The sequence below is a fragment of the Mustela nivalis genome (genome assembly GCF_964662115.1).
Source record: "Mustela nivalis genome assembly, chromosome: 13".
In the NCBI taxonomy this organism is placed as follows: domain Eukaryota; kingdom Metazoa; phylum Chordata; class Mammalia; order Carnivora; family Mustelidae; genus Mustela; species Mustela nivalis.
In genome coordinates, this window is record NC_139032.1 from 67,624,594 (window position 1) to 67,652,503 (window position 27,910).

At 36.5% G+C, this 27,910-nt stretch overlaps 1 protein-coding gene across 3 annotated transcripts in view; it reads left to right on the forward strand.

Moving 5' to 3' along the window:
• The window catches only part of FKTN (fukutin), a 97,968-nt gene that overhangs the window by 3,330 nt on the left and 66,728 nt on the right, over positions 1 to 27,910 (forward strand). For all 3 annotated transcript variants that reach the window (XM_082695100.1, XM_082695101.1, XM_082695102.1), the window contains exons 2-4: positions 10,579 to 10,767; positions 21,468 to 21,527; positions 25,507 to 25,710. In XM_082695100.1, coding sequence (XP_082551226.1) covers positions 10,663 to 10,767; positions 21,468 to 21,527; positions 25,507 to 25,710 — 369 coding nt within the window. In that variant the 5' untranslated portion in view covers positions 10,579 to 10,662. The remainder of the gene's footprint in view (positions 1 to 10,578; positions 10,768 to 21,467; positions 21,528 to 25,506; positions 25,711 to 27,910) is intronic.

Consider the following 27,910-nt stretch of genomic DNA (forward strand, 5'->3'; position numbering starts at 1 on the left):
CGTGGAGCACTGGATGTTATATGCAAACAATGAATCATAGAACACTACATCAAAACCTAATGATGTACTGTTTGGTGACTAATGTAACATAATAAAAAAAAGATGGGAGGCTAGAAAAATGACTGAAGGAGACACGGCTCTCAGAGCAATGAGCAAGGACTCGTTTTAGAAAAGATTACACGTAGCCTTTGTAGATTGTTTAGGCCAACATTTTATTAAAATAATTTGACAGTATTGCAGCAAATACTAAGCACCCTTTTCTAGGAACTCTGGCAGAAAATAAATAAATATAATCTCCACTGTCTTTCTAATTGTCTACTCAGAAGTAATATCATTTACATATTTATTCAACAAATATTTATGTGTTTCAGGCACTGCTGGGTCCTAAGGAAGTACTGATGAACAAGGCAGATGTGATATTGTTCCTATTATTCCTGTTTGTAAGGGTCTTAGCTTCTAGGTCAGTGCTTTTCAGATTTAAACATACATAGGAATCACCTGAGGATCTTGTTAAAATGTAGATTCCTTTTTTTTTTTAATTAACATATAATGTATTATTTGCTTTAGGGGTACAGGTCTGTGAATCATCAGTCTTGCACAATTCACAGTGCTCACTGTAGCACATACCCTCCTCAACATCCCGTCACCCAGTCATTCCATCCCTCCCACCCCCCGCCCCTCCAGCAACCCTCAGTTTGTTTCCTGAGATTAAGAGTCTCTTATGGTTTGTCTCCCTCCACGGTCCCATCTATTTTAATTTTTTCCCTCCCTTCCCACACAACCCCCTGCCCTGCCTCTCAAATTCCTCATATCAGAGAGATCATATGATAATTCTCTGATTTATTTCACTTAGCATGATACCCTTTAGTTCCATCCACGTCATTGCAAGTGGCAAGATTTTGTTTTTCTTTTTGATGGCTGCATAGTAACCATATATATATGTATATATACACACATATATATGCATATAAATAAATAATATTATAAAATAGTATAAAAATAATAAATATATAAAAATAAATATATATGTACATATGTATATGTATATATATATATATCAATCACATCTTCTTTATCTTCTTTATCCATTCATCTGTTGATGAACATCTAGGTTCTTTCTATAGTTAGCTGTTGTGGACATTGCTGCTATAAACATTCGGGTACATGTGCCCCTTCAGACCACTACGTTTGTATCTTTAGGGTAAATACCCAGTAGTGTGATTGCTGGGTCGTAGAGCAGCTCTATTTTCAACTTTTTGAGGAACCTCCATGCTGTTTTCCAGAGTTACTGTACCAGCTTGCATTCCCACCAACAGTGTAGGAGGGTTCCCCTTTCTACTCATCCTCTCCATCACCTGTCATTTTCTGACTTGTTAATTGTAGCCATTCTGACTGGTGTGAGGTGGTATCTTACTGTGGTTTTGATTTGTGTAAAATGTAGATTCTAAATCAGTAAGTTTTTATATATTAAGTACTGAATACATTCTGAGCCCTGTGTTTGATTCTGTTAGTTATATAATTTTACTAAGCTCAATATCCACATGTTAACCAACCAATCAAGTACTTGCATTCTTTTTTTTTTTTTTTAAGATTTTATCTATTTATTTGACAGACAGCGATCACAAGTAGGCAGAGAGGCAGACAGAGAGAGGTGGAAGCAGGCTCCCTGTTGAGCAAAGAGCCTGATGTGGGGCTCAATCCCAGGACCCTGGGATCATGACCTGAGCCGAAGGCAGAGGCTTTAACCCACTGAGCCACCCAGGCGCCCCAAGTACTTGCATTCTTGAGGGGAAGACTCAATTAAAAATAACTTGGTTTAACAAGTTTTTTTCTCAAAAAATGGGAAGAGATTAACATAATTAAAGCTTATAACATGTAAGCTGTAGTCAATGAGTACTTGTTAATTGACACAAAATGAAAGAAAACTTTTAAAAGTTAAAAAAAAATTTTAATATTTGAAAATCAATTGATGTTCACATAGGATAAACAGAAAAAAATACCTTCACTCCACCCAACCCAAAGACAACCACTGTTATTACTCTGGAGTGTACGCTAACTAAAGTAACTCTAAATGACCTCAAGGAATAGCCTATATAAATAATGGTTGGGTCGAAAAAAAAAATTCCTTGGTTTCTCAAGTTTCCACTGCCTTTGAAATAACCATAATCTTTTGTCTATGTGATACATAGTCTTGTGACAGGGAACTGCTAGCAGCTTGCCCGGTGTCTAGTACATCGGGTTCAACAATATCTGTGAAGTTAATGGAAGGATGAATGAACGAGGTAGCACGGCAAACTGACCTCTGTCGTAAACTCTGGCTGTCACTCTTCACCTGCACCTGCTTGCATTCATCTCTCATCTCATTCTCTTGTACTCTCCTGGCCACATAGAACTCTTCTCTTCTGTAAAAGGTTGCTTTTAAAATCTGTGTTTGTGCTTAGATTCTATTGTGGAAGAGTTTGAAACGCAGAAGAAAACCATGGGATAAAAAACATGAATGATAGCCTCCTGTCTCAAGGGACTGTAATTTAAGACTAAATCTGTACTAAAAATAGTACAGATATACAGTGGTGTGGGAATATGAGAGAGGGGGACTTTAATTGTGTGAGAGCAAAGGAAATTATTAGTAGAGCTTTAAGATGACTATTATTAATTATTGCTGGCATTACCGTACACTCTGATGTTCTAGATGCTGTTCAGTGCTTTACATGAATTGATATGTTCAATCCTCAGAAGAGCCTTTTGCGTCAAGTACAATTTATAGATGCACTCTGAAGACAGGGGCACAAAGATGTTAAGTAACCTTCCCAAAGTCCTACGGGTTGCAAGTGTCAGAGCAGGATTTGAAGAGAGCAGTCTGTATTTGAGCCTCTACTCTTAACTACTCAGTAGACAGTGAGAGGGGCAGGGGGGTGGGGAGGAGAAAGCATTGTAGATAGAAGCAATAGCATAGGTGACGGCACCCAGGTGAGATGGCACTGTATCAGCAGATTCGTATAAAAGAATAGTACAGAATAAGCCATAGAAGGTCTTAAAGCAGTGGAAGTGACACAAAGAGGTATGCTAGAAATAATTTGACTTTGATCCCTAAGATGGGTATTTTGAGGAAAGTCTGATAGGATATTCATGTAGGAGGCTTTCTATCTAGACAGAGGTAATAAGGCCTTTAAACGAGGCTAACTATATGCAAATGGAAAAGAAATGATAGCTTTTAGAGGCACTGAGAAGGATACACAGTTTGTTGACTCATTAGATGAAGAGTTAGAACCGCAAAAACTATTTTGTTTTGAACATAAGTAATTGAGAATATAGGGATACTGTTAATAAAATAGATGGTCAAGTTGTGGAGGAAATCTAGTGTGAAGGTGGACAGTAATTCGCTTTAGGTGGTAGTGGTATGTTCGAGAAGAAATAGCCAGCAGTCAGCTAGAATATTTATAAGTCATAATTAGCCAGTAGATTAGGGAAGTATCCCTAATAAAATGATTAAGAGCAAGAGAAGGGGTGCCTGAGTGGCTCAGTGGGTTAAGCCTCTGCCTTCAGCTCAGGTCATATCTCAGGGTCCTGGGATCGAGCCCCACATCAGGCCCTCTGCTCAACGAGGAGCCTGCTTCCCCCTCTCTCTCTCTGCCTGCCCCTCTGCCTGCTTGTTATCTCTCTCTCTCTCTGTGTCAAATAAATAAAAATCTTAAAAAAAAAAAAAAGAGCAAGAGAATGTAAAGAGAACATCCATCTGGATTTTATATCCAGCAGAGATTCGTAGGCATATTAACACCATTTCCTTCACCTTTTTACTTTGCCCTTGTAATATCCCCTCCTATCTTCACTTCCTTTTTCAGCTAGTCTTTTTTTTTTTTTTTAAAGATTTTATTTATTTATTTGACAGAGATCACAAGCAGGCAGAGAGGCAGGCATAGCGGGGGCGGGAGTGGGGGGCAGGCTCCCTGCTGAACAGAGAGCCCTGTGCAGGGCTTGATCCCAGGACCCTGGGATCATGATCTGAGCCAAAGGCAGAGGCTTTAACTCACTGAGCCACCCAGGCACCCCTCAGCTAGACTTTTTTTATCTAGGTTTTTCATTTCAGACACTCTTTGCAGAACCTTATCATTCCCTAGTCATTTAGAAAAGAGTCACTATATATTTGTAATTTTTCTGGAGTATTAGATCGACTTTTTTTTTTAATCCCACGTGTCAGCATGTTGAATTAGAGGTTATATTGCAAAAGGTTAAGAAGTAAATGAGTAGTAAGCAGATAAAGAGAATTCTTAACTCTGTGCAGTCTAACCTAACTCCCAGGCTACTGATAACTATTAAGAAGTTAGCTGTGAAAGAAAAGGAAATGAACAGCAAGACTGGCAGTATTTAGGGAAGATGGGTAGCATCTACTGCTACTGGGCCTTTTTTTATTTATAGCAACTGGAAATGTTGATTTTTTTTTTCATGTCTTACCTTGAATACATTTGCAGAAGCATTTTCTCTTTGAGCTTTCTAAAATTCTGCCTCAGCTCTCTAATTGTGCCTTTGCCTAATTACACTGTTCTCTTCTCTGTGGGTTAGTCTGTTTTATTTTGCAGGGCAAGCCATATTTGAATTTCAGTTCTTTCTGATTCATACCAACAATGCCTCTCTCTCCTTTCCCTCATGTCCCTAAGTAAGTTGCGACCTAGCAGCATTGAGGGGAACAGGCTAACACACATCATCTGTGAACCTAAATTAAGTGTCAAGGCTGACATTTCTTGTTGGAGGGCCTCTCATGTCAAGAGAAATGATCCAGAAGGCAGGAATAAAAAAACCAGGCACTTAGACATTCTTTCAGACAGATCCTTACGCAAATGATTCTCAAAGGAGTGGTGGTGGTGGTGTTCATGGGATGTCGGGTAAGCCGGGTGTCAGAGTCTTTCATTGCCATTACCTGCAAAAAAACAAATAATGTAAAATGGGCAAATGGGAAGCTGAAAGAACACGAAATACTGCTTGTGGCTATAGAGAGAGCCCGAGCATTTGTCTTGAATTTCCCATCCTTTGTATTTCCCTTCACATTTGTGTGTGGCTTTGATCTACCACCCATTTTTTCCAAACTGTTTCATGTCTTGACACATAGTGAAAATGATAATAAAGGATATAAGAAGGTATTTATTCTTGGCTGGAGATGGCCAGTTTTGGGCTCTGGCTACCCCAGGCCCAAAGACAGAGGATTGATAGCTCTGACACCCATAACCCATTAAAAGTCCGTTGGGAAGCAGATCTACCCAATCCTTTTATTGCCCATTCTCAGGTTATGGCACTAGGGATGGCAAGCTTCCTTGTCATCTGAGCCACATTCTTTGCTGTACTATACCATACTTACATTAACCTTCTCATATTTGCATTAGATCTTGAAGAACCTTGAGTTACTTAAACCTCCTAACTTCCCTTAGTGTCTGCATTATATATTTTTCTTTTTTTTTTTTTTTTTAAGATTTTATTTATTTGACAGAGATCACAAGTAGGCAGAGAGACAGGCAGAGAGAGAGGAGGGGAAGCAGGCTCCCTGTTGAGCAGAGAGCCCGATGCGGGGCTCCATCCCAGGACCCTGAGGTCATGACCCGAGCCGAAGGCAGAGGCTTAATCCACTGAGCCACCCAGGTGCCTCTGCATTATATATTTTTCTGAAAACATTTGCTGTCTTTTCCCTTTATTTTCCCCTCATTTTAATTTATTAACTCTATAATACTCATCTCTTTTTCATTAGACATGATATCCTGTCTTTTTTAGGAAGCTTTCCCTAAGTATAAGTAATTACTTATCCTCCCCAGAGCTTTTATTATGATAGGTAAAATATCACATACAAAAAGAAATGTATACACAAAGAATGTTTTTATTTTGCTTCTATGCTATATTTCCCCATATGATATTTTTAAGTGTTTCTTCTTCAGGATTATAACAAAGTATGGTCTTTAAATTCTAATAAAAAATCACTTTTTCATATTTCATGTTTTGTTTTAACATAAAAGTTCCTGCAGGACAGAGAACTTCTTAAAATAAAAACTTTTAAAAATTATTTTGTGTACTTCAGTATTATGCAAAGTATTAGTATACTAAGCATACGTGTTATTTCTTAATTCAGTCAGTTTTAGGCTGGTGAGGGGAATGATTCATCTGTACTAATAAGTATAATCCAAAGTGGAAGGTAGTAAAAGCCCCTCCTTGTGCTCCCATAGGAACTTGTGCCTACGCCTTCATAGCAATAACACTGTTTACATTGCCTCCATATTTGCTTCTAATAGAGTCTATCACAAACTAGATGTGGGGTGGTAAGGAATGAGGTTTACATTTTGGAAAAAACTTCCCATGCTGTTCTGTAGATACATCACACCTTCCATCACCATCAACACCACCATTCTTCTGAGAACTTCTCTTCATCTCTAAAGTCTTAGAAAATAGGAAACCATCTTACTTATCAAACAGTAAATATTCCCAAGAAGGAAGGTAAAACTAGGGATTTAGAGATAGGAGAGATTAATTTTGACTCAGAAGGGCATGAGAGACTTTATACAAGGGTTACTTGAGAAGAGTTATGAAAAGAGGTGTTGAGCTAGGTTTATGGAAACGGATGAGAGCATTTCATGCAAGAGGGAATGAGCAAAAGCAGAGGCAGAAAAGTGTGGTATGTATTCTAGGGATTCTTGGGCAAAAATTTCAGGGTGTATGAAGTGGGAGAAGCCTACAGAATTTGCTTGTATTCAGTCGGATTGTGAATTCTCGTTTGGAATTGGAACTTTATTTGTAGGTGGTAGAGAGTCATTGAAAAATAGTTATCGTGGCATATCTTGATTCATCTGTCAGCAACTTGGTGGATCTGTTACTGTGTAAGTGAGGTTATGGGTAGGTAGAAAGTGGAGACTGGGGATTCATTTGAAATTGCGACATTAGGTACAATTAGAGTCTAAGTTAGAGTTACAGTGAAGAGAGAAGAGGAAGTTGATGCCAGAGATATTTTAGAGGTACAATCAATAAGCCTTGGCCTCTCTTGTATGTATCATATTTTTCATTTTAAAGTGGTAAACATTTCTAATAAAGAGATCATGCTAGCAAAAAGGAGGGTTGTTTTTTTTTTTTTGAGGGGTTTTTTTTCTTAAAGATTTTATTTATTTATTTGACAGAGATCACAAGTAGGCAGAGAGGCAGGCAGAGAGAGATGGGGAAGCAGGCTCCCCGCTGAGCAGAGAGCCTGATGCGGGGTTTGATCCTAGGACCCTGAGATCATGACCCAAGCCGAAGGTAGTGGCTTAAACCACTGAGCCACCCAGGCACCCCAAAAGGAATGTTTTGAATACTCCTCCTTTACAATTGAATTGCCTTGGCATTTATAGAAAATAATAAAGTTAATTAGATATCATCTTGATAACAGTAGAATTAAGTGATTGATTATATGTGTTGGAGGTTTATGTTAAGAATTAATTATAGGTTAGAAACATGCTGTAGTAGTATATATAGGCCTTTTATGCTTTCTTTCTGTTTATTCAGGCATAGAAGAGTCTCAGTTATGGCACACTCTGAATACCACTTTAGAAAATTACATAGGAATCAGTATACAATATGTTGGTGCACTATTTAATATAACTACAAGAAACTGCACTGAAATATTGAAAGTGAAGGATATTCTCCTTATTATCTTGTGAGTTACTTTTATCAGAGTATTTGTTTTATTTCAGCAGATTTTAGCCGACAGCAAAAACTGATGTCATCATCAATGTTATTTTATATGTGTTGCTAGTTTTTATAGTTTGAGGAAACAACATGATCGTGATTTACTCATTTGTTTTTGCTCTGTACATTATCTGTACATCAAATGGATTATTCATATTAGTGTTGGTATCATTTGTCTTAAGTAGTTTGTTGACTTTATATAATACCATGTTTGCTTCATGTAGACTTTGGCTCTGGAAGCTCATTTGTGTTTTAAAACTAAGCCAAGACTTTTGATTTTTAAGATGGCAGAGTAGAGACATTGGTTCCCTCTTCTATCTGAAATTACCCTGAAACAACAAGGAGAACGAGACACAGAGATTACGTCTTTGATGAGACCAGAAATCCTGTAACCCCAAACCAAAATATTTGAGAAATGCTGTCCAATGTAAGCAGGAAGAGATTAAAAGAGGGAACTAGTAGGAAGAGATCTCAGAGCTTGTAGAGCAACGTGAGAGAGATCTGTTTACAGTGGGATCAGGATGTATAGGAGGGCAGTGAGAGCTTCCTTGGATCGTTTGGCTGCATGAACTGCCTGGAAAGGAAGAGCAAAGGAGAAAACAGAGATAAACTGTCTTTGCAGAAGACACTTTCTTGGTGAAGCAAGAAGTCATGGCTAAATAACTTTATCTCATTTGTTCTCAGACACATTCTCTTTGTTTCTTTTCTCTCACACACACAGGCACAAAACACTCTGTCGTAAAATGCTTTCTTGTACATCAGTGACTACCTTTTAGACTAGAACCAAGCCTGCTTCTTCCTTCCACAATCCTCTTGCAAATAACTGATCCTAGTAAAGTTCACATCATTCATGGGTAAATAATAAAAAGGAAACAAGCACAGTATCTACACAGAAATGCTGTGAGAAAAAGGAAAAAAGAAACAGAAAAACAAGTGACATGAGAAACATGAGGAAACTGTATTGGCCTAACAAATTTAATGAAACAATCACTTCTTTAAAATAGTAGACAAGGTTTATTGGTCAGGGAGAAATAGTAAGTCAACAGGAGATGATAAATCATAATCTGGCAGAGCTCAAGAAAGAAAAGGAAGAAAAATAAAATCAGAGAAGTAAATGGCCATCTTGGAAGCAAAAGGGAGAATTAACACTGTTGAAAAGTCAGTAAGGGGCATGACAACAGGGTTTTGAAAGTTGAACACAGTGAAATGAGAATGAAAAGAGATGAAACGAATGCTCAGTTTTGTTCTGGAAATATTGAAACGTCTAACTTAAGAAACTTCCTACTAAAGAAATCTTAGTTCTACAGATCAAAAAGGCAGGTAATAAAGAAAAATCAGTGTACATTAACCCTTGAACAGTGTGGGGATTAGGGATACCGACCATCCCCCCATACAGTTGAAAATCTTTGCGTTAACTTTTGACTCCCTAAAAATCTTAAATAACTGATAGCCTACCATTGACCAGAAGTCTTATTGATAACATAAACAGTTGGCTAACACATATGCCAAATGTATTATATACTGTATTTTTACTATAAGGTAAGCTAGAGAGAAGAAAATGTTATTAAGAATACCATAAGGAAGAGAAAATGAATTTATAGTTAAAAAATCTATGTATAAGTGGATCCATATAATTCAAACCCATGTTGTTCAAGGGTCAACTATACAGTCATCAACATCATTATGTGGCCTAGTTTTTAAAAAATTGGATTTCAGAGGTAAGGAATGCATTCTCTGTTCATCCCATTAAAAATGTTAATTTACCTGTAGGGGAGACCTAGGGGAAGGATCAGATACCATGAAGGGAATATTTAGCATTATAGAACAGTGGTACAAAGCCTACAAGTCATCAGGGGAAAGAAAGTATCATCTCAGTCCAACTATCAGCTGACTAGTTTATTTGAACAATGTAAGAACTGAAGGTAAATAATATCTGTAAGTTTTTTGATTAACTGCAAGAAGATGAATATCAGCCATTCAGTAGATGAACAGAGATGATTCAGCAAAAGGATTGACAGGGAAGATACAGCAAAATAGTTGTGAGATTTGTAGTAACAGAATATGATAGAACTGTAACATGGTAGAAATAAGTAATAAAAGTCCAGATTGAAGGAGGAGAAAAAGCAGGAGGGTAAGTACAACTTTGCTGATTTCCTCTTCTTATTCAGCTGGAGAACAAAGGATAAAAAGTTTAGACATCAAGTTATAGAGATGTTAGTATATTTAAAGGAATAAAGATGAACACTTGAAGACTAAATATAATATGTTTAACCAAAATCAAATAGTGCATAGGAGGTTCAAAGAAGTAGAACTGTTTTAAATTTCTTATCCTAAATAGTCAGATGCAGCCAAAGATGAAAGAATAAAATTTTTTATCTTTGCACATTATTTACATTGGCAAAAAACTGAAAACATATATGGGATACTTATCAAGACTGACTATATCCTAGATCACAAAAAACAAAAAGCTATCATACAGAGGAAGTTTCTTGACCAGAAGTTTTCTCAATTTCTTCTATGGAAGTGGTTCTTCATGTGGTCAGCAACATCAGCAAGGCATGGCCACTTGTCAGAAGTGCATACTTGGAAGCCCCATACCACAGCTACTGAATCAGAAACTGGGTGAAGTCCCCAGATCTCTGTTGGTCAGGTTTTACAGATATCCCATTTATGTTTATTATTTGCAGTTGTTGTTTGTAGAATGCCATGATAAATATTTTTGTTCTTTCATATTTGGTCTTGTATCTGTTTATTTAGGAGAGGAAATTAGCAAATCAACGAATGTTCTGTAGAACTTTAGGTAACTTTCTTTGTTGTGGTGCTAGTTATTAGAGGTGAAAAATTGAAAGTAGGTTTTTGTTTCTTTAGAAATATCTTTTTTGTTTACAGAAAAAAAAGAGTGTCTTCTTATCCAAAAAAGATGAAACGAACACGGTTACTCTCAAAAGACAACCAAGTGAGCACCGCAGACTAATGAGTAGAATCAATAAGAACGTGATTTTGGCGCTTTTAACTTTGGCAAGTTCTGCGTTTCTGCTGTTTCAGTTGTACTACTACAAGCACTATTTATCAGCAAAGGTAATATTTTTTCTCTTTTCTCATCATTAGGCTTCATTTTAACTGTGTATTTTCCTAACCTAGCTCCCTAGTTCAGTACATAAAAATAATCTCAGTTTTTCAGATTCTTGCAGAAATAGTTCCTACTGAGATTCTCATCTTTGTGAAGTGTGGCAAACAATTCACCATTGCAGTTAAATGTTACTGTAATAACATGCTATTCAAAGATGCCAAGTTTTGGTAATGTTTAATCTATTGAAATTTTTTTCTGATACAGTTATATAAAAATTGTTACTCTTCTAAACACATCATCCCTTATTGGAAAGAACTGAATAATAAATAATTTTGATAAAAAAACAAAATTAGTTTATTTTAGTACAGTGTACTTCTCCCTCCCATTCTAGGGGAGGATACTTCTCTGCCCTAGTTGACCTTGACCACGGACTTACTTTGGCTGGTGGAATGTAACAGACATATGCAGAAATTTCAGAGGGGCTGTTATATGATTTCCCCTTTGTTCAACCCTGACCTACCAGGAGAAGAATGTGCCCTGGGTAGATTCTGCCCCTCTAGTCTGGGCATGTATGAAGCAGACCAAGATGTAGCTGCCTGGCTGACTTGCAGATCTGACAGAAAGTAATGTGTATTAGGCTTTAAGATTGGTCAAGTTAATTATGAAGCATTGTTATGTGGATTGCTGGATGTCATTGTACAGATGAGAAAACCAAATAACAGAGATGTTAGGTAACTTACCTACACAAATCACCCAATTTCTAATATCCAGGGCTGACAGTCTATACTTTACTCCATTCTTTCCAGGCTTAATTATTTTTTAAAAAATTGACAAATACTGAGACTACCAGCTATCTTGGGTGTTTATCCAATGAATGTCTGTGTGTGACATCTCTTATCCCTTTCTGATTATTTTCTTAGGAGAACGTCCTAGAGTGGAATTTCTGGATCTCATATGCATGTATTAGGTTTTGTCACATATCGCAGGGTTATATTCCGTAAGGATGAGTAGTGTGCCTGATTTCCTGTACCCTTTCCAAATATGGAAATAATAGCAATAGTAATGACAGTAATGGCATCTGTATTAGTTAGAGATGCTTTGGATGACTAATAGTAGCTTAAACAAATAGAGGGGTATTTGTATTTTCTACCTTTAAGTTCAGAGCTTCTAAACTTCTCTTGACATTTTCCTTGTGCTAGACAAGGCTGGAAGAAGAAATATTGCATTCTAGAAGGCTTCTACTTTTGTGACATTAGCCAGCAGATTTCCAGATATAAAATAATCTGGGAGAGCAAGGTTTTACTACGGTGTTGTTCTTGTTATTTAGCTTTTCCACACTTCGTATTAGAGATTGCAGAAAAAAAGTGTGAAAGTGGGTGTCAGGTCAGCTTACACAGTGTCTGCCACAGCAGCTAACATCTTTTTGTTGCTTATATGCTTGGCATTGTGCTAAGCATTTCACATACATTTAATTCTTATAACAACAAATTGAGTCTATCTTGTGCTTTCGGTTTTCCCAGAGAAAAAAACTGAGGTTTGTTGAGATTTATTAATTTGTCCAATATCACATAACTATTAATTTCTTTTTAGAGAGAGAGAGAATAAGCAGGTGGAGGGGCAGAAGGAAAAGGAGAGAGAGAATCCTAAGCAGCCTCCCTGCCCAGTGTGGAGCCTGATTTGGAGCTCGATCTCATAACCCTGAGATCATGACCTGAGCCAAAATCAGGAGTTCAACACTTAACTGATCCACCCAGGCACCCAATGTCACATAATTATTAAATGAGGGAGAAGAATTTAAACATAGGGAGTCTACCCCAAGAATCTTGTTCCTAATATTAAACTCTATTAGTGGTCATTTATTTGATTACTAATGGGGCTAAACATCTTTCCATATGCTTATTGCTTCTTTTTTTTTTTTTTTAAAGATTTTATTTATTTATCAGAGAGAGAGAAGGGGAGAGAGCGAGCACAGGCAGACAGAATGGCAGGCAGAGGCAGAGGGAGAAGCAGGCTCCCTGCTGAGCAAGGAGCCCGATGTGGGACTCGATCCCAGGACACTGGGATCATGACCTGAGCCGAAGGCAGCTGCTTAACCAACTGAGCCACCCAGGCGTCCCTGCTTATTGCTTCTTTTTAGTTCATTTTTGTTCTTATTTCTTTGTATTTCCATCTGCATATTTTTCTGGTGGTGTGTTCGATGTTGTTTTAAGGATAATATACCTTTATCATATATATCTCAAACATTTTCCTGGTTTATTAATTTGCCTTTTAACTTTATATTCATGTATAACTCTCCCAGTACATTTGTATTTAATTTTTTGGTTAGACAGCTTTCTTCTTTAGGGGATCTGGTTTTTATGTCATAAGTAGCCCAAGACTGGAAATATTCACCTGTATTTTCATCAAAAATTATTTATATATATTTTTTTAACTAAATAGAATTTACTTTAGGATAAGGTATGAATTAGATATCTAACTTTAAGTTTTTCCCAGATGGTTAACAATTTGCTCCAATATCACTTTTTGAATTCCCTTCATTAACTTAGAAATCCCATCTTAATTATACATTAAATTCCTACAAATAACTACTATCCTGACCCCTTCCCCTGAATGTATTATAGCTTTACTTGTCAAAAGCACAAACTCAAGCCTGGGATTAAACCTATCTATACTGTTTATTAGCTGTGGGATCTTGGGCAAATTACTTCTAAATGCTGTTTCCTCATCTATAATACAGGGAAGATAACAGTACCACCTTGTAGACTTGTGAAGCTTAAACAAATGAATGCATGTAAAACATTTGGAACAGTGCATGTCACATACAAATCAGGAAATATGGGCTTTTTGCGGGGTGGGCTTTTTTTTTTTTTTAAGGAAAGATGTCACCTAATACAAGGTTTATTTTTTTTTTCAAGTAATGTCTTTCATTCATTGATTCATTCATTCATTGATTCGTTCATTTTGTTTCAAGTTTTAATTTAAATTATAGCTAGTTATCATATAGTGTATTACTGGTTTCAGGAATAGCATTTAGTGATTCATTACTTATATATAACACCCAGTGCTCATCAAAACAAGTGCCCTCCTTAAAACCCATCATCCATCTAGCCCATCCCCCAGCCACCTCCCTCTATCAACCTTCAGTTTGTTCTCTATAGTTAAGAGTCTCTTATGGTTTGTCTATGAGCTATTTCTCAAAGGTTTATTTGTTTATTTATTTGAGAGAACACCAGCAAGGGGAGGGACAAAGGGAGAGAGAGAGAGAATCCTCAACCAGACCTGCTGAGCGCAGAGCCTGACATGGGGCTTGATCCCAGGACCCTGAGATCATGACCTGAGCCAAAACCAGGAGTTGGACGCCCAACCGACTGAACCACCCAGGCACCCCATGAGCTATTATTTTTATTAATTATCTTCAATTTTATAATCAAAAGTTGTATTTGTTATATTGTGTCCATGACATACAAACTCCTTTAGTAATAAGCACCATATTCATTAATTAAACAAAATAAGGCATAAAATTAAAGTTCACTAAACCTGTATACTGTTAAATTTGAAAATTTCTATTATTTGTACTAGAGTTCTTGCTTTTTAAGTTCACTATTAATAATAGGTAGAAATGATAACATCTAAGTTCTGAAATATCAAAGGTTACTTTTATTAAAAATACAGCAATTATATTAAACTATTCCTAGACAAGTAATTTTGCATTCTATAAAATGAAGTTTTAAACTTTATTAACTCAAAAATTTTTATTTGAAAGTCACCATTCGCCAGGCATTTTGACAGGGTGATAGAAGCAATGAGAAATGGTTTCTTTCTTCCATTTATTTATTGGGGATGGATGCTACTGGAAGTATGGATGCTTCTTGCATGTTATTAGTGTGAAGATAAAATACAATCTGTAAGGAATACAAGTAGTTTATGCCAACAGGAAAAAAATGCTTTATTTAAAAATAGTAGGTATAGTTAGAGTAATAGATACTGAAGCTCCCAACTTTTTTTTTTTTTTTTTTAAGATTTATGTATTTATTAGAGAGAGAAAAAGAGAGAGAACAAGCAGGGGTGGGAGAGAAGCAGACTCCCCGCCAAGCAGGGAGTCTGATACAGGACTCCATCTCAGGACCCTAAGATTATGACCTGAGCGGAAGGCAGACGCTCAACTGACTGAGCCATCCAGGTGCCCCTGAAGATCCCAACTTGTAAATTTTTTTCAATTTTGTTGAAAATATTTACCCTTTTAGCTTTTTATTTAACTTCAAGATCTCACTTAAACTTTAGGGAAGTACAGATGGATCTTGAGTATTCTAGTATAGTTTCTTGTGACACAGGAAGAGAACTCAGTTTTATAAACGTTGTTTACTGATTGTACCTGAATTGCATTTCTCATTTGTTCAACATTCTCATATACTCAATCTTAGATAAAGAAAATTCACGCAAATAAAATTATTTCTAGTTCAGTTAAATTAGTTTGATTTGTTAGCAGGAGATTACAGAATGGTAGCCGTGATCAGCCCTCACTTATAGGTCAGCAGCATCAGTGTAAAAACCTTGATTTTTAGGTCATGTTTGAACTTCAAGGCAATTTAGAAGGACATTTGAGATTATGTATTAAAGCTAGGACAGGAATGAAAGTTGGTTTTATCTGTGATCACAGCCCACTTGTAGTAGTGAATTCCTGCAGCAGTAAATGTCCAGGACTGCAAAGCTTTTCAGGCTTTTTTCAGGAGAGAGTACTCTTATCATTGGTTAGGGAAGAAGGGTTATTGCTATCTTAGAGTTAAGGAGATCTACTTTTGATCATTTCTAGGGCTTCACCACAGAATTCCTTTTGACCCTAGCTGGTTAGACAAATTTAGCCTTTCAAGATTTTCTCAATGAGGTCTGAATTATCTAGTTACTTGTCAGCATTAAAGAGAAGGAATTAATATAGCTCTTGTGTTGGCTACAACTCCATACATGGGTGGATTTGACTCATCACATTGCAGAGAACAACTCTCTAGATCTTTGAAACACAAACTCTTGTGTGATGACCTTGTGAACATTTTCTTTGAGCTCCAGTTTTCAAGTAATTGGCTGACAGTTTGCATCACAAAGGAAGGGGTGTCTGTAGGACCCACTAGGGAATGTCAGTTGTTCCTTGTTTCTTTCCGGCACCAACCAGGACTGTGATTATAATTCTGTGTGTTCATTCAGTCTGTGTTTATTGATTACTTGTTACATACAGGCTACTTTACAGGAATACAGAGATAAATAGAACACAGGTCCTGCTCTCAAAGAACTTATAATTTGATGGAGGAGGCAAGAGCATTAATTCTTGAGTTCGAGGCCCACATTGTCCCAAGTTCAAATCCTCATTTGGTTGTTTGGCTTACTGCAAAGTCACCTAACTTTTTTGAGCCTCAGTTTCTTTAAATGGGCCTAATAGCAACATTGCTGGTTGAGATAATGTATGAAATGCATCTCACTTAGTGTTTTATATATGGTAGATGCTCAATAGATGGTAGTTGTTAGTAGTTTACACATTTTAGTCCTTTTAAAGTTTACATTGCTATTCAATAAGTGAAATTGTATTTAATTATTACAGGCTTCTCACGAGCCTACACTTACCATTTTTTCATAAGTAAGTTATCTGGGGCCCATATATCTTAAGCTTCTTGCTAAAGATTGCCAAGTTCAGGTCCTAAAACTTACATCTTCACTCATAGAGTCTTCTATGAATATGTTAAAACAAAATACTGTAGTACTGATAAGATATGAAATGAGATGGCTTTAAGGTATTATGGGTCACAGTAGAAAATTGCTGCCTCAGTGGAAGGAAGACAAAGCTAACGGACAGTGTTTGTATAAAGCATTGAGTGAACCAAACCTTAGTGATGTTCTTAACTTAGAACCATAAGCAACACCAGTGCCTGCAGTATTCAGCTATTCTTATTACCTGGAAAGCCACTTACAGGGTTCTGTGCTAGGATGTCTTTATTTGCATTATATGTAGTGACCTCTGTGTGTTTGGTTAGAAGGCCAGGAGGGAGTGGAAAGGGGAGTTTGGATTTCAAATTCGGCAATATTCATTCACAGTGAACAATTTCATGTGCCATTATTAGACATGGAAATTAATCTGGTAGGCCATTTTAGATCATGTGTGACAAAGGTTTTTAAAATATTTTGAGTTGGTCAGTTGCTTGCTAAAATCATGAAAGAAACATGATTGTAAAAAAATCTTCTTTGACTATTGGCTATGCTCTGAAGGATAATATATGGGTCATTTCTTGAGGAAGAGTATTCCATGATAATCTGATGTAGTATGATAAACTTTGATAAATACTGTTGTTCCTCTCTTCTTATCCTTTCCTGTACCCACCCACCTCCAATTACCACCATCGTTCAGGAGAAATGTGGAAGAATTTCTTCCATTAGAATTGAGGGATATTTAAACAGTACTTCCATGTATTCCCAGACTTGAGACTTTTAGGTGTTTTAGCCAAACACTTTGTCTTCTTAATAAACAAAGCTTTTCTAGTGTCTCGTGTCTCAGATCACATTTATGAGTCTTAACAGTAAGAACTTCAGTGACTTGGGAGTAAGTAAAAGAACAGTGCATCTAGTGGAAGGAAAAGCACTGAGATACAGAGGAGAAAGTTGCCTAGAGGGTTGGTAAATTTACCATGGTTAGTGTTTCTGATCCTTAGGATTGCAAATTAATTTTTGTAAAGACTTTATTTATTTGACAGAGAGAGAGAACACAAGCAGGGGGTGTGGCAGGTGGAGGGAGAAGGAAAGGGAGAAGGAAGCCCCCTGTTGAGCAGGGAGCCTGACCCAGGGGCTCCAACCCAGAATTCCAGAATCATGACCTGAGCTGGAGGCATACACTTACTAAGGCATACACAGACTTATGCCCCAGATTGCAAATTTATAAACAGTTGAAAAAGATCAGGTTTTTAAGTCTGACTGTTTGATTTTTTATAGGCATGAGTAATAATCATGCTAGGTTAACAATTCTGGTTTTTGGTTTCTGCAAGCAACTGGTTGTTGTATACTGTCTTTGAAAAAATGAAAGGATTTTTCCTTAAATATTCACCTCCTATATCCCAAATACTTTCTCTTTAATGGCATATCTTAATTTGACTCATTTATCAGTGGAGTTCAATAGCCACCAGACTTTTTCTACCCTGCTTTTTGGTATCTGATTCCATCTTTCCATTTATTAATTCACTTCACATAATTTTTACTCTACATTCCTACAGGACTATCTTTAGGCTTTAAAAATTTTTTAAAAACTCCTGATTTTATATAATATTTCTTTTAGAACATTCAGCCATTTATTTCTCAAGTGTTCATTGAGTGCTTACTATGTGACCAGCACAGTACTAAGCTGTGAGAGTACTAAGTTACAGTACTAAGCTGTAATCCTTGCTGTATAGGAAGTCACAAATGGAGTCATAATCTTAGGTCATAATCTCAGGGTCCTATGTCTAGTTTTGCACTCAGCACAGAGTCTGCTTGAGATTCTCTCTCTCCCTCTCCCTCTGCCCCCTGCTTGCTGGCTCTTTCTAAGATAAATAAATCTTATTAAAAAAAAAAAAAGAAATAAAGAAAGAAACCTATAAAGAGACACACAAGCAAACGACAATATAATATGTTACTTCTTCAAAGCATACTTCATAAACCCTGTTCTGCCTACTTTACTAGTTATAGTTTAAGAACTCTTCTGTTCTTTAGTCTTTAGCTTTTGTAACCCTCTTTTGTACAGCTGTCACAGTTATTTTTCTTAAGATGTGATCCACGTATTCTCATAGCATACCTATGGAATAAGATCCTAATTTCTTACCATGGTATGGTAGATAGTCTTTGCTACTCAAGATCCTGTCTTCCCCGCAGTCTGGGCTTCAGGAGGTAACCTGTATGGACTGCATTAGCTGAATTCCTTGCCTTTTCTAGCCGAGGTCAGCCAATGGGAAACATCACCCAGAGGGTGGAGACCAGGAGGAAAGAGGGGCCAGGTTATTTATTCTCTTGGTTCTCTCTTTCTAGGATCATTGCTCCATGGGGACTGCATTCCTTCGAAACAGTTACAGTGTAACCACTGGGTGCCAGTAACTGTTCCTCACCAGAGATAGATTAACCATTCAGACAAATGAAATTTCAACTGCAAACTTCCAAAGGCCCTTGAAGGGGCCTTAGGAGTATGTTATAAAGCTATATATTTTGGTGACATTTGCAGAAGATATTTTTGCATTCCTTTTCTTAAATAGGACCACCAAAATTGTGTAATTTTCAGGCCCCTATAGAACTGGATCTTTCTATGTCCTTATCCTTGATCCTTCAAGCTTAGGTAATTGCAAAGTTTATAGGGAACAAAAAGCAGCTGAATAACCTACTTAGGGAAGTTATGGTTGAATATTTAATGGACGAAATATTGAATAAATTTTGAGTTGGTTTTTATGAATATAAGCTTTATGAGTATAAGTTTTCCGGGTAAAGAAGGATGGGAAGGGCATTACAAATAGAGGAAACAGCCTATTTGGAAAAGATGAGCTGTGTGGAATCTATGTGGATATCTAGAAAAGGATGAGCTATGTGGATACCTAGAGACCAAAGGAAGCACAGAAGTCTTGAGGCAGGAACATGCCTGGCAGTTTTAAGAATAGCAAAGAGATGAATTTGGCAATAGAGAACTTTTGCTTTTATTCCAAGTGAAATTGGGAGCCATAGGAAAGATTTGAGCTGATATGTGACACGATCTGACTTAAAAAAAAAAATAGTAGTAGTGAATGCTCTGTTGAGAATAGACTATTGGATCAAGGGCTAACACAGACCAGTTAAAAGGCTGTTCTAGTAATTTACACAAGAGAATGATGTCTTGGATAAGGGAACTGGAGGTAGAGTTCATGAAAAGTGGAAAGTAGAGCTATCAGAATTAGTTTATGGGCTAGATTTTGGGTATAAAATACAGAAAAGAATGAGGGATAACTTTAGTATTTTGGGCTTAGATAATTGGAAAAGGGAAGTTGCTGTTTACTGAGATGAGGAAGACTAGGAGAAGTAAGCTTGAGGGATGGTTAGAGATCTGGAGTTTTTTGTTTTTCATACATGTTAAGTTTGAGATGCTTATTTGACAGCCAGATGAAGAAGGTGAAAAGATAGTTGAATAAATTTGTAATTCAAAGGACTGGTTTGGTTGGGAATATAGGTGTATAGATTGTATTTAAAGTCAGTAAGAGTAGATAAGTTACCAAGAAAGTGAACGTAGAGTAAAGAAATGGGAGAAAAGTCTCCCTGTGTGAGTTTTGGGACCCTCCAATGCATCAGAAGTGGAAGACCTAACAAATGAGAGTTAAGAAGGAGCGGCCAGAAAGAAATAGCAGGAAAACCAGAAGCAGTCAGGATTCTGAGAGCCAACCAACTGAAGTGTTTGAGTGAGACAGACGTGATCTACAATTCTTGATAGATCAAAAAAGACAAGGGTAATAATAATAATAATTGGTCATTGGTTTTAGCAACATGGAGGTCATTGGTGATCTTGATGAATACTTGGAGGAGTGAATTTAATCTTGTGAGCACATGAGGAGAGGACTTGGAGGCAATGAAAACAGACAGCCCATTAAGGGTTTTGCTTAAAGGAGGACAGAAAATTGTTAGTTGGGAAAAGAGGGGTTGTTTGTTTGTTTGTTTTAAGATAGGAGAAATACTATCATATTTATATATTGATGGAAATGATCCAGCAGAGAAAGCAAACAGCTCGGAAATTCAGCCTCATCTACTAATGGAGAGCTATGGTGAGCAACAAGGGCTGTGTTACAGAGTTTTCAGTCTCTTTTTAAGGATGAAGATTACAAAGCTGTCTCTTAGTGCTTTATTCTCAAATATCCCTTGTTATGAAAATGTTATTGTCTAAGTTGCAGAGCTTACGAGAGACCAGTTCTGGCTTTACCTTAATAACTCAGTATATCTCTACCTCTTTTCCTGCTTCCTTCCCTGCGTTTAACAAACCATCATTAAACATTTACTCATTACTAAGCTCTACACTAGTCACTGTCAATACAGAGAAGGATTGGACTTGGTCCCTGCCCTTAAATATGCAGTGTAGGGGGGAGATGAGTCTCCTTTTTAGGAAATTGGGGTATTTTTCATTTTTTAGGGTAAGGCTATTCTTCCTGTTCTCAGCATCCTCTCATCTATATCTTCTAGGTCAAGAACATATTCAAGGCATAAGAAACTTCCCTGGATCTTCTTAGGGCTTGAAACATTCTTCCTATTGTCTCTAGACCATCAGACATTCTTTTTCAAAATACTTTCAAAGTATTTGGGGGCTTATTAGATGAAAACTCATAATGCTTTCTTCTGATTCTCTAGACCTGAATATTTTTAAAAATTTTTCTTTTTTAGTGGAGTATAGTTGACACCTAGTGTTACATTAGTTTCAACACAGTGACTCAGCAGTTATGCTGTGCTCACCACAAGTGTAACTACCATCTGTCATGCAGCACTATTAGAATACCATTGATTGTATTCCCTTGATTGTATTCCCCGTGTGTCCCTTTCACCCCATAACTAGAAGCCTATATCTCCCACTCCCCGTCACTCATTTTTCCCATCCTCTCACTCCTCCCCTGTACCCGCCACTAGTTTGTTCTCTGCATGCCAAGCCAAATAAGTCAGAGAAAGATAGCTTTGAATTTACTAAAAATTTTTTTTGTTATTTTCTTAGAATGGAGCCGGTTTATCAAAATCTAAAGGAAGCCGACTTGGATTTGATAGCACACAGTGGGTATGTATGATAAGCATGAGTGAAATTCCTGCTTTACAATGTTCATTTGGTTCATTTGTTTATGTACTTGATAAGTATTTGTTGAATGATGACAATGGTAATAGCTGTCTTGGTGGGCAGTGGGAGTGGGTGATAGAGTGGAAGAGGTAGGCCCTGGGTCAAGTGCATTACATGCAGTATCTCATTTAGTCTTTATGGACACTTTATGAAGTCATATATACTGTTATCCTCAGTTCACTAAAGGGTTTAAGGCTAGTTGGCTAATAAGTGACTGAATCTAGATTGTAAGTATTTGCTTTCAAAATTCTTACTCACTTAACTATGGTACATCCCCAAATGAAAAAAATGTATGAATCAGAATTGAATTATGAATAAGGGACAATGATGATTAGGAATAAAAATCAATTCAACTGGTTTCCTTTTTTTTTTTTTTAAAGATTTAATTTATTTATTTGACAGACAGAGATCACAGGTAGGTAGTGCAGCAGGCAGAGAGAGAGGGGGAAGCAGGCTCCCTGCTGAGCAGAGGGCCCAATGTGGGGCTTGATTCCAGGACCCTGGGATCATGACCTGAGCCAAAGGCAGAGGCTTAACCCACTGAACCACCCAGGTGCCCTTCAACTAGTTTCCTTTTTAAGATAAGGAAAACTAGCAGTGTATATGATATATCCCTGTTTTGATTTATAAATTTCAGAACCTATACATTTATAAAAATAAGTTTTCTTACCTTTTTTCTAGGCAAATTTAGAATGAAAAAGGATGCTAGGTTACTAGTTACTAATAAAAAGTTACATTTCTCCTGTTAGTATACACTTTAGATGTGACTAGTCATTTCTTGTGGATGACTTCAGTCTTTGGCATCTCTTTAACCAGAGACACAAAGCTTCGAAGATAGAATGTAGATTTTCAAAATCATGAAGTAGCAATGAAAGAGTACTAATTCTAGGTCGTTGCTGGCACCAGTTGGTTTTGAACTATTATCTAAAAAGTAAAGTCTGGGATATCCTATACCAGGCTCCTCAACTATGAAGTATCAAGATGAATTTGTAATTTATTAAAAATAGTAGATCAGGAAGCCTCGTCTTTTTCATTCAGGGAAAGATCCTGAGGTGGGAGAAAATAATGGATTTTTTTAAAAGAGTTTACTTCCAAGATAAGTGAGCAAAAATTAAAGAATGGCTCACTACATTCAGTGAGTTCTCTTTGTTAATTACATTGCATGGTACTAAGAATCAGTCTTTGTAATTGCAGAATCATGAGGAAGGGGAGAAGTACTAAAATACTTATGTAATAGTATTTTAAAAGGAAGGAGGGGTGCCTGGGTGGTTCAGTGGGTTAAAGCCTATGCCTTCGGCTCAGGTCATGATCTCAGGGTCCTGGGATCAAGTCCCGCATTGGGCTCTCTGCTCAGTGGGGAGCCTGCTTCCCCGTCTTTCTCTGACTGCCTCTCTGCCTACTTGTGATCTCTTTCTCTGTCAAATAGATAAATAAAATCTTTAAAAAAAAAAAAAAAGGGAAGGAAAAGTGAAATCTGATCAGTAAGTGTGACTGAGCCTGATAAAATTCTAGAATGAGTTATTAAACAGATGAGAGCTCTTAGGAAAGAAAATGATTATTAGGAGCTAGCCTTTCACAAGAACAAGTCCCACCAAGCCCTGTTAGATGACGAGGCTATTACAGTCTTAGTACACCCTGTTTTTCAACAAGACATTTTTCTTTCTTACAAACAAAATGAAGGTCAGATGGTAATAGTCATGTTTATTTAGAATTAATTGGATTTAGAATCAGTTGGCCATCTGTTTCCAAGGAGCATTGATGATTGCATTGATAACAACCTGGAAGGCATATTTAGAAGGTGAGTTAGAGATTCTCTTCTCTACCTTGCCCTAATCTATATTTATAAAAATAATTGTAATGAAGCCATAAATGTGTTCATCATGTTTGTATTTAACACTAAGCTGAAAGAGATTCATCCAACAAACATTTATTAAGCACCTTATATGTGGTGGTGTCTGTCACTTCATCATCTTTCTTTCAAAATCTTTTATTTTATTTTCCTGGTATAAAACACAGACAGCAACAACCATAAGAGAAAAGAAAAAGATAAATTAGAATCTCACAATTTAAGACTTCTAATCCTCAAAAGACTCCATTAAAAAAAGTGAAACAAGATGGGATCAGGAGGGAGACAAACCATAAGAGACTCTTAATCTCACAAAACAAACTGAGGTTTGCTGGGCTGGGGGAAGGGAGAGGGTGGTTGGGTTATGAACTTTGGGGAGGGTGTGTGCTATGGTGAGTCCTGTGAAGTCTGTAAACCTGGTGATTCATGGACCTGTACCCTTGAAGCTAATAATACATTATATGTTAATAAAAAATTAAAAAAAAAAGACCCCATTAAGAAAACGAATAGAAATGCCATGGAGGAGGAAGTATTTGCAAAACATGTATCTGACAAAAGACAGGGTATCAAGAATATATAAAGAACTCCTACAATTCAAAAGCAGATTTTTTTGTTTATATTCTTTTTTTTTTTTAAAGATTTTTATTTATTTGACAGAGAAAGAGAGATCTCAAGTAGAGAGGCAGGCAGAGAGAGAGAGAAGGGGAAGCAGGCTCCCTGCTGAGCAGAGAGCCCGATGTGGGGCTCGATCCCAGGACCCTGGGATCATGACCTGAGCCGAAGGCAGAGGCTTTAACTCACTGAGCCACCCAGGTGCCCCCTTGTTTATATTCTTTATCAAGTTGAGGAAGTATTCTATTCCTGATTTGCTGAGAAGTTTTAATCATGACCTAGGTATGGAATTTTGTCAAATGCTTTTTCTGTATTGAAATTATCATAGCGTTTTCCCCTTTTATTCTGTTGATATGGTAAATTTCATTGATTGATTTTCAAATGTTAAACTAACCTTTCTTTCTTTCTTTTTTTTTAAAACCTTTCTTTTCTGGGATAAACGCTGCTTGGTCAGGATATTTACTTTTTTGGTTTTTTTTTTTAACTACTGGATTTGATTTTCTAGTATCTTGATAGTGGTTTAGAATTTTCTTTTTTGGAATATTTTTGTTAGGTTTTGGTATTAGGATTGCACTGGCTTTGTAAAAATGAGTTAGGAAGGATACCTCCCTGCTCAGTTTTCTCATAAGTTTTGTAGAATTGGAATTATTACTTAAATCTTTGATAGAATTTACCTGGGAACCATCTGAGTCTGGAGTATTTTCTTGTTGTTGCTATTGTTTTGATATATAACAAATGTATATATTACATATATATGTATAACAAATATATATGAATATAAAAAATATATATGTTTAAATTCAATTTTGGTAATTGGTATAGGGTAATTCAGATTTTCTGTTTCATCTTGTGGTAATTTGTTAATTGTGTCTTTAAAGAAATTTGTCCATTTTATCTGAAATTTGTGTTTTTAGTAGGGGGCTCTACTTACTGCCTTAAAGAATTATATTTTAAAATGTCACATTATTACTTGAAAATCAAACTATATATGGGAATAGTAAAGCAGGCAATATATTTTAGTTTGAATTTTTTGCTTAGAAAGATTAGTAAGCAGTATTACAAATATGAAGAAAAGTGGCACATACAATTGATTTTTTGTTTTGAAAAGGTTGACATGACCAATTTTTAAAAACTGACATCTGGTATTTCTTTTCCCACTTTGGCTCAAAAAGATTTAGTTAATACCAGGGGAATAATTTGTAAGCCCAAAGTTTTCATTTGGGATACAACTTCCCCTATAAAGATTTTGTTACTCTTTTGATATATAATTAGTTAGTAGCTTACTGTTCTCTAATAGTGTGTTGCATATATTTTTGTTATAGCATATTTTACATTGTATTATAAATCTACTGAGTGAAATATATATATATACATATATATTCTTATAAAATTAATAAAAATTTAATAAGATGGATTGTTGTATTGGTTTAGAAGATTTAAAGGGATTCTTTTCCTCTCAAACAGCGTGCAGTTAAAAAATTTATTATGCTAACATCCAGCCAAAATGTACCAGTGTTCCTTATTGATCCTTTGATTCTGGAATTGATTAATAAAGACTTTGAACAAGTAAAAAATACTTCTCATGGCTCCACTTCAGAATGCAAGTTTTTCTGTGTTCCAAGGGACTTTACTGCGTTTGCACTACGGTATCATCTATGGAAGAATGAGGTAATATGATTGGCTTTTAGATAATAGAATGTGTCTTTTACAAATTAGTGTGGGGTTAAACCAGTTTAAAAAGTAAAAAATAAAGTTCATAGAAATTATAACCTGTCTACACACATAATCTACTAAGTCAATATAAGGTCTTAACTATTATATAAATTAAAAATAAAAGGAAATGTTTATTTCAGTATGTAAATATTTAGTCATGACTACATTAGAAAGCATAATGAAGTAATTCAGATGGTTGCACTTTTCAGTAGGATTATTAAATATGATTAGCATCAAATATAGACTCATTATGAATGATATTGTTAGTAATGTGGTTTTTTTTAAATAGTAAACAAGTTTCCAACAACAGAAGAGTAAAATTATCTCTCCTTTAACATAGCTATTGCAATCCTGGGAAATAGAGACTCAGATCATTATGAACAAGGTTATCACTGCAGGACTCCCTGATAGAACATTTGAGATTATTCAGGACACGGGGCAGATTTTTGTATTTTAGATTGTAGGATATCTAGTATTCCTCACCCATGCCTCTAAATGCCAGTTGTGTCTTCCTCAATCATTATGATAATCAAAAATATGCCCACAGATTATTTTTAAAGACTTTATTTATTTATTTATTTATTTATTTGAGAGAGAGGGAGTATGAGTAGGGGGAGGGGCAGAGGGAGAGGTAAAAGCAGAGAGGTAAAAGCACGGAGTCTGGCATGGGCTCCATCCCAGGACCCTGGGATGATGACCTGAGTCAAAGGCAGACGCTTAACCAACTGAGCCACCCAGTCACCCCTGTCCACATTTTTAAATGTCTCTTGGATACAGTACCACTTGCTTTGAACACCAGTCCTTTAGAAGAAAGAGAATGTGCCAGAATTGGCAAAAACCAGTAGGACCGTAGCTGGTGGAAGAAGCAAAAGGTCAGAAGGGAGAAAGTGTGGAAGATTTTATGAAGATTGTAAGGCCAGGCCTAGAAGTATTATGTGGTATTTCCTCCACATTCTTTTTTTTTTTTTTTTTTTTAAGATTTTATTTATTTATTTATTTATTTATTTGACTGAGATTACAAGTAGGCAGAGAGGCAGGCAGAGATGGGAAAAGTAGGCTCCCTGCTGAGCAGAGAGCCGATTGCGGGGCTCGATCCCGGGACCCTGGGATCATGACCTGAGCCGAAGGCAGAGGCTTTAAACCACTGAGCCACCCAGGTGCCCCTCCTCCACATTATTTTCACCAAGACACAGTTTAACTCTATTTCCATAAAGGAGAAGACATTTGTTATTGCTTGGTTAGGGTTCTCTACCAGAATTAACACTTTTTCACATGGAACAATATGAACAACAGTAACAACAAATATCTATTTTGACCTGCTGGGTACTACTCACTCTTGATTCCTATGGTTGAGGAACTTGTAGTTTATTGATAGAGTTTAAAAAGCAGTATAATCAGTACTATGATAGAGGTCTGTGTCTGTAATGAAATGAGAGCATGGATGAGGTTACACCTAATCCAAATGACAACATTCAAAAGCAGTAAGTGATGTGAATAATGTAGTCTTGGAGAATGTTTATGAATGCTATGGCTTTTAAGATGATAAACTTACAAACACAGCTCCGTAATTTAATAACATTAAAGTCTGATATTACCACTTAGGGCTTTGTTTTCCTTAACTGTAGACTAGATATAATAATATTTTCCTTTCTAACTTCAAATAGTTTCTAGGGACATCAGATGAGATAATGAATGTGAAAGAGCTTCAGGTACATTATATAAATATAGACTAAAGAGGTAGTATTAAGAATAGAAAGAAACATGGGCTTCCTGAGTGGCTTAGTCAGTAAAGCATCTGCCTTTGGTTTAGGTCATGATCCTGAGTCCCTGGATCAAGCCCCACATCAGGTTCCTTGCTCTACAGAAAGCCTGCTTCTCCCTCCTCCTGCTTGTGAGCTCTCTGTCTCTCTCTCAAGTAAATAAAATCTTAAAAAAAGAAAAGAATGAAAAAAACCTTAGATTTGGTTGGATAAGACCTAAATACTGGCACTGGCTTTGCCTTTTATTAATTTCGGTTTTTTAGACTTCTGTGAGTCTGCTTTTTAATCTAGCGTACCTGTGCTACTTATTTTATAAGATAGATGTCATATGTAAATACCATAATGGTTATAAAAGTTGCTTGGAAATTATAAAGTTCTGTTAGAATCTCAGGTGT